This window comes from Mirounga angustirostris, unplaced genomic scaffold, assembly GCF_029215605.1.
Source record: "Mirounga angustirostris isolate CCGP_5_RB_7025 unplaced genomic scaffold, mMirAng1.0.hap1 SCAF_13, whole genome shotgun sequence".
Lineage (NCBI taxonomy): Eukaryota > Metazoa > Chordata > Mammalia > Carnivora > Phocidae > Mirounga > Mirounga angustirostris.
This window is the reverse complement of record NW_026991721.1, coordinates 35,027,849-35,036,047: the sequence shown is the minus strand read 5'-3', so window position 1 is coordinate 35,036,047 and position 8,199 is coordinate 35,027,849. Positions and strand designations below refer to the sequence as shown.

The 8,199-nt window shown below is 38.1% G+C and overlaps 1 protein-coding gene across 1 annotated transcript; it reads right to left on the bottom strand.

The window, feature by feature from the left end:
- Nucleotides 1-560: 560 nt before the first annotated feature.
- Nucleotides 561-6,173, bottom strand: FANCF (FA complementation group F). Its single transcript, XM_054512009.2, has one exon. It carries the CDS (start codon nucleotides 5,984-5,986, stop codon nucleotides 4,910-4,912), a length of 1,077 nt encoding a protein of 358 aa, XP_054367984.2. The 5' UTR covers nucleotides 5,987-6,173; the 3' UTR covers nucleotides 561-4,909.
- Nucleotides 6,174-8,199: the final 2,026 nt, after the last annotated feature.

Below are 8,199 nucleotides of genomic sequence, written 5' to 3'. Positions count from 1 at the left end.
AAAGGAAAAATGAAGACTTCTACTTCTGGCAAAGCCGTAATTGCATATTCAGTAGGGCTCAACTGCTACAAACATTTAGATTCTCAACAAAACATATTTTAAGGCTTCGTTGGAATTTTAGGAAATAAAGGAAATTTCCAAGTCACCTCTCGCACCCTGCCCCACCAACCCCCTGCCAAACATATTATCTCCAAAGGCAGAGATATGAGTAGCATGCAAACCTGCAGCTTCATCTTTGAGCGTACAGCATTTGTTCCAGTTGCCCTCAGTCATGTGATTAAAAGTAGCTCACTAGAACCATACTGCCATTCCAGTTCACTGGAAGGGAGAAACAGGGCATAAGGACAAATAATTTCATATTCCTAGAGTGTGAATCCTAAGTTTGGCATATCAATTCTGCTTATATACAGCTGGTCAAAATAGTGTGAGGGCCATACCTAACTGCAAGAGAAACTGGAAATTTACTCTCTAATTGGGTAGCCATTTCTAGATGAAATGTGGGGGTGAGATATTATGTGTCAAAAAAGATATATGTCAAAACATGAGACTTGCAGTGAAAGCAGAATCCAGAGACAATTTAATAATACAAAAAGAAAAGTTACAAATAAGCTAAATGTCCTTGTTTAAGAAGAACAGAATAAAACAAAGAAAATAGATGAAATAATAGCATAAACATTTAAAAGGAAAAAATGTATGATAAACTATTAGTTTACTGGTAAACATTACGTAACATTTAACATCTGAAGAGACTAATCAAAAAAAAAGCAAAGACAGGCTAAGTAAAAAAAAAAAAAGAACAAAAATGAAACGGAACTATAGATACACTAATGACAAAAAAGCTAAGAAGATATTAGTGATAAAAAAATAAGAAACCACTTTGTTCCAATAGATTTGTAAAGTTAGATGAAATAAATTTTTAGATAAATGTAACTTACCAAAACTGACTTAAGAAGAAACAGACATGTTATAACCACTAACAAAATTTAAATTTTAGTTAAGTAATTAAAAAAAAAATCAAGCTCAGATTGTATTAGAGAAATTCTACAAAACTCTCAAGGAATTGATCATTCCAATTTTATATAACCCTTCCATACAATAAGAAAAATAGAAACAGTCCATAATTCAAATGGTATGGACAATATATCTTAATTTCAAACAAAAGTAAGAATAAAATATTACAGGCCAACTTCACTTATGAACTGAGAATCAAAAATCTAAACAAAATATGCATGGAATTAACAGAATATTAAAAAGTTAATACATTTGACTAAGTTGAATATCCCAGAAATGAAATGACAAATTATCATTAGAAAAGATAGCATAATAAAGGTGGAAATAGACCTCAACATTTTCATCTCATTAAATGTAGGAAAAGCATTTAACTAATATTTATTTAGGACAGTCTATAATCAGTGCAGATTTTCTTTATTTTTAAGGACTAAATATGAGTATGTTTGATAACTTTATAAAATCTAGAAATGGCATGTACATTTATTCTAGCTATAGAAATAGTGGACATATGACCAAAAGATGGAAAGGAATACATAGACATTAAAATAGTGCTGAGGTGACAGGATATTCCTTTAATATTGTTATTTATACAACAAAAATGTGTTTACTGTATTAAACTCTCAACCCCATTTTATTTAATTATTTTTTAAAGATTTTATTTATTTGACAGAGAGAGAGACAGAGAGGAAACACAGAGAGCCTGATGTGGGGTAGATCCCAGGACTCTGGGATCATGACCTGAGCCAAAGGCAGACGCTTAATGACTGAGCCACCCAGGCGCCCTTCTCAATTTCATTTTAACCTCATTTTCTTTTTAAATTTATTTTAATGGTCAAATCTAAATAATAAGTTTCATTCTTAGTTCTCATTTTATTTTTATGTATAGTTGCTCTTCATAAATACTAATGGATTAAATTTACATAATTTACAAACATGTATTTGTATTTATCAACCTAAAGAAAATAAGTGAATATGCCTGTTTATAACTTCTGAAATCATTTTCATATGCATTATCATTTTATCTTTTAATTATGCTAAGTAGTAGAAAAGGTGGCATTTTTCCATTTAACAGATGAATAAACTCTCATTGAGAGAGTGAAATAACTTGGTAAAAGTTATAGCAGGGGGTAATAACCCAAACTTAATAGAATATTGAAAAAATATAGGGAATAAACTGAGGGTTGCTGCAGGGGAGGTCAGTGGGGAGGATGGGGTAACTGGGTGATGGGCATTAAGGAGAGCGCTTGACGGAAGAGCACTGGATGTTATATGCAACTGATGAATCACTAAATTCTACCCCTGAAACTAATAATATACTAGATGTTAACTAAATTGAATTTAAATACAATATATGTGCCAGACCCTGTGTTAGTTGGGAGTTTACAATGATGATACAGATCCTTTTAACTAAATATTGGTTTTCAAATCACCAATCACCTAAAATCACCTAGAAAGTTTGTGGAGCAATTTAAGTTAGAAAATATCCAGATCTACATTGGCTTTACCACCATACAATGTTGGACAAATGTTGAGATTCAATTCCTGAGTCTCAATTAATAAAATTGGAAGCTCACAGCACATTGCCCTGTCTTACAGAGTTTCTGCTAGATGATTTAATTGTAAAACTCTGTAAACTATATAACATCATACATATGACACCAAAAATGTGACAAATTTATTCGCCAAAAGCCAAATCTTAGGCATTTTCCATTAGAATCAGAATGAGTAGCCAGCACATAGACAACAGCATTTAGATTTGAAATAGTCTAATACACTCAATAAATATACAACCAGCCCGAAAAGTGCTAAGAGAACACTGAGATGTATGTCCTCAAATAATACTAACAGCAATACAACAGACATGAAGTCATTTTATTTGCCAACTCATGAGAAGCTTGAAATTATTTCTCATCCCTTCCTCTCCCTTTTTCTTATAGATTCCTAGAGAAATAAGATTGCTATAATCAATAGCATATTTTCAAATATTTAATTCTGTTTAAAATAAGATAAAGAATACAGATTAAGGTTCTAATCCTGGTTTCATTTATGCAAACATCTGGAGTACCTACCACATGCCAGGCACTGTGCTAGGCTCTGGGGGGAAAAGAAAACAAAACAGATAGGGCTTCTGTTCCCGTGTTACTTATTTTCTGTGTGCCCTTGGGCATTCTTCTTGATCTCTTTCAGCCTATACCCTGATTTATAAGAATACAGTCTTGGTATGAAGATTAGACAAGATTATCTATGTAATGAACATAACATAGAGCCTAAAATAAGATATGCTTAGGTATAAATATGGATTTTAAAATTTTCTTAAATCTATATCAATTTTTATCATTTTAAATAAGAGTATGCAATATAGCTGCAGCAATAGGGAAATTACAAACTGTCATTCTCTAAAGCTAAACCTTAGAGTTATGGGATTTGGGGTTGAGTCAACATTAGGACTTGCCCCTATAGAACTTCACTAGGTTGTTTCCTGAAACAGTTCATGTAACTGACAGAAGGAATTGCCTTTCTTCTTGCATTAATGGCAAACAATCTAAAAGATGGTCTACATGGATTAGAGGTAGAAAAAGGAATCAGACCACAGGAAAATAGAACCTACTACTGTTAACCTAGGATTATCTAAAAAAAAGTGTACATGCTAGGGGAACAGTAGCTTACTCCACGTTCTATTATAGAGTTAAAAATTCCACAAGATTATACAACTTCTCATTCTAACTACGTTTCTGGAAATTAGGAATTAACTTTCTGAACATCCCTACGTTTTCAAAAAAAATCTTGCTACCAACTAACTTGGATAGGGACAAAAATATCTTTATAAATGCAAAGTTATATCCCCCTAATAAAAGTTAATAAAACACTCAAGTTTGGAGATTGGGAATCACTCTACCAGTTGTGGAGCATCTGGGTAAACTCACAAAATTAGGTTCCTACACACACGAGACAAATATTCTAAACTGTTCCCATAGGGCAGCCATTAAGGAAAAAATGAGGAAATTTAACTATTTTAAACACTTCATTTAACACATGAGGCAACTGTAGCACCAAGACTGTGATTTATTAATCTAGTCAATGGCTGAAGCACTAAAATCTGGGTCTTCTAATTCATATTTGGTTTGATTGTTTTACCATCAAATGCTAAATCCAAGGGCATATATTTGTATTTACTATACCTTAAGCAATTTTTTTTTTTTTCTCATCCTTAAGTCAGTGCTTTAAAATATTGTTTGGTAAAAAACAAAAAACAAAACAAAACAAAAGAAACCTGTTTGGTCTCTGAATTTCAGAGAGCAGTGATTTGCAGAAATAAGAAACTCATTGAACAACACAATTTTAATACATGTTGAGGCTGGCTAATTGGTTAGGATACTAGGTTAAAAAGGCCAAAGTCCAGGGTTTAAACTCCAAACAGGCCAGTTAGCTTTTCAAACGAACATTTTTTGACAACCCATGTTGTTGGTTAAAGGAAACTCTTCACTACTGAGCGGTGGGTAAGGGGGAGGGGGGCTACAAAAGTAAGCCATACTTATAGAAAAAAAAGGTGGTTTTGTCACTTTTAAAAGTACACATCTTTTCAGCATTCTTAGGAAGGAGCCTTCTAATAAGCAAACTATTGTTAATCTCTTGGCTTTAAGTAGGATCCTTCCAAAGTCACTCCTCTATCCACAAAATCCATGACAGTACAAGCCAGTTCCTTTACAAATTATAAATTATAATCCTATTATAAATTAGCACCTAAAATAATATTTTGGACACTTGAACGTACAGATCTGGAGCAAGCACTGGAATTTTAATTTTGTAAACTATACCTACAAATAATAACAGAACACCGCCCATAGTGAACTGGGGCCTGGGCTGAGACCTAAAACTTTTGTTCCCCCCAACTGCACTATCACGACGCACTCCCAAGAGCTAACAACAGGTCTGTCCAGATGCTGAGACCAGGGACTTGGAAATCTCCATCTTGCGCCTTGCAGGACTCCAGGGCAGTTAGAACTTCATCTTTGAGAGGTGGAGGGGCCTGACAGAGGCTTTGAAACCTGCCGTACAACTCCTCCCAGGACACGTGTTGGGACTCAGCTCCAACCCAAGTGCCTTTCTCAAGGTCGTAGCGCAGAAGTCGACCCCAGTCCGTAAGCAGACCCAGGTAGGCCCGGGAGAGCTCTGGATGGCGGCCTGCCACCGAAGTTAAAAGCCCGACCGGGAGGTTGTGGCAAAAGGCAGCCATGACACCTGACTTCGCCAAAAGCCAACGGACCAGCTCCTGACCCCCCTCTCCGGGCGTTTTGGGGGTGCCCAGCTCCAACTCTTCTCCCTGGGGCCGGGGAGACGACGGGGGAAGCAGCAGCGCGACCGCTATCACCTTCAGAAAGTTGTTCTGAGGCAAGCGGTCCCACAGAGCGCCGAGAAACCTGCTGGGGCCCTGGGCTTCGGCCTTCGGCACCTCCCGCAGACGCTCCAGCAGCAGCTCCGCCTGGGTCTTCAGCACTGCGTCCTCAAGCACCGAGTTCTCTCCGTAGCCGACGAAACGCAGCATGTGGACGGCGGAGCCGCGGCGGGCGAGGCGAACCAGGCTGCCTTGAAGCGTCTCCTCGTCGGCGTCCGGGACGCCAGGGCCCGGAAAGAGCTGCTGCAGCAGGTAGTGATAGGCGGCATCCCCGAGGGCCCGGTTCTCCAGCAGGCGCAGAGACAGCAGGCGGTCACAGCGCCCCAGCGCCTGGAAGTTCGTCAAGCCGGGGACTGGAGCGGACCCAGGGGCGCCGTCCTGTCTCCCCCGTTTCTGCAGTCGCCGTTCCAGAGCCGTGCGAATGCGGACATGGCGGCCAAAGCGACTGTGGACGTGGCGCAGGTAGCGAGCCCACTGCAAGGCCCGGCGCACGGTTGCGGGGTCCCAGGTGCTGACGTGGGTCGTGCGGGAGACGGCCAGAAGCTCGGAGAAGCGCTCCAGGTGTTGCAGGATCGATTCCATGGGGGCGTGCTTACTTCCGCGTTCACCTTGGAGACGCCGACTCTCTGCGTGCCGATTGGAGCGTCCGTGTAAGGATACGCCTCTCTACGACGCTATTGGATAAAGTCCTTATCAATCTCACATCGGCTTTGATCCGGGTATTTTGACCCCGGGAAATTTAAACTGGAGAAAAGGCCCGGCCGTTTTACTTTCGCCGCCAATATTAAGGAGGCCCTTGGGGCTGGAGGAGAATAAATGTGGGGCGTCCTAGAGAAAGTTCCCGGAGTCACGTGTGAGATGCTGTTAGTCACGAAAGTCTCCGTGCTTCCTTTCACTTTGGAAATAATCCCTAGTAGAAATTTCCTGAGCTTTGCCTGAGAGTCTGTGCTGAGGTTTATCATAATTGGGTAATGCCAGACGTGGTGTTAATATTAAATGAAGGCTTTAATTAACTCAGTTTAATAGAAAATGTACTGGCCTCCAATTAATTAATGCCAGGCACTCTTAAATTCCGGCCTTCATGTTGTTCTTTCATTTTTAAGAACTGAAGCCCAGATTAATTGGAACAAACAAAACTTATTAATACTTCACTAAAAATTTTAAAGGAACTTAAGTTTTCATTTCAAAATTGCACTATTTATTTTTGTTTTCATTTTTTCCATAGCAAAATAGCTCAGTTGAATTTTGTTTCACACAAACAACTAATTGAGCAAAAGTGACAGTTAAGAGCAGATACCAAAAGCAAATACTTGACTAAGATTGTGGGAAGAGAGAGGGGAGAGAAAAAAAGGATCTATTTCGGGAATGTCATCTGGATTATTCACTCATTTATGCATTCAACAAATATTTATGTGCCAACTACTAGAGGTTGCATTGTCCAAATACCCACAACAATTTTTAACTTACTGATGTTGATGACACAGCTCATTTGAGCTGAGTTCCTTTACAGTCCTAAAGATACTAGCCAAAACTCATTCTAATTTAAGTAGGCAGAATTGATGTTTTGTTTTGTTTTAACAAAAGGGAAAGAGAAACGAATTTAAGAGGGGGAAGAGCCATGTTTCATTTATTAAAATGAGCATTCCCACATCTATACCTCTGAAACAAATAATACATTATATTAAAAAAAAAAGATACTAGGAAGGGAAAAATGAAGGGGGGGAAATCATGGGGGAGACGAACCATGAGAGACTATGGACTCTGAGAAACAAACTGAGGGTTCTAGAGGGGAGGGGGCTTGGGGGGATGGGTTGGCCTGGTGATGGGTATTGAGGAGGGCACGTTCTGCATGGAGCACTGGATGTTATGCACAAACAATGAATCATGGGACACTACATCAAAAACTAATGATGCAATGTATGGTGACTAACATAACATAATAAAATAAAATTAAAAAATTAAAAAAATAATTAAAAATGAATAAATAAAGCAGTGATGCTTATGCTGTTAATTCGGTTTTATTATTTGATATTTATCAGCCCACAGTCATTTGGTCCTGAAGTATTACTAGATTTATGCCAGGAATACCATATATCCCAAAATTCTTTGTATTGGCTACTAGACACTTTGAGCCCAGTGTGCAGCCTGCCTTTAGGAAATGTACGGGCTTCACTAATTCATTCATTTATTCTTCTATTGAGCACTTGTTATGTCACATCATGTTGATACTAGGGATTTAGTGATAAATAAAATAAATGTAGCCCTTGTCCTAGTGGAGGAATTCATCTCCTGACTTTGAAGAGAGACATTAAACAAGTAACCTCAAATTTGATAGGAGGATAGAATAGAGGTAGGTCAGTAAGACTTAGGTAATAGGGAGACCTCTTTAAAAAACTGGCTTTTCACCTGAAAGCTCAAAGATGAGTGTTGAGAATTGTTTTCATGGCCAAGGGAACAGTTAAGTTGCAGATAACTGAGTTGAGAAAGTCTAATCCATTCAAGGAGGTGAAAGAAATCCAATAACGATGCCTTTAGTTCAGGATGGGGTGAGAACTTATGGCAAGAATTGTTCATATTAACTTCAGCTTCAGATCTTTCCACTTATCTCTTTAAAATACTATTTTATTTTAAATCCTTACTTGAGCAATATAATGTATAAATTTATACATATTTTACATTAGCCTATTTTCAATAAACAATGTCTATGAAGTCCTCCCCTTTAGAAGAAAGAAAAGCCTAGGGTTTAGAGCTTCTCCTCAATGTTAGATTTAATTCACCAAAATTCAATGAGCATT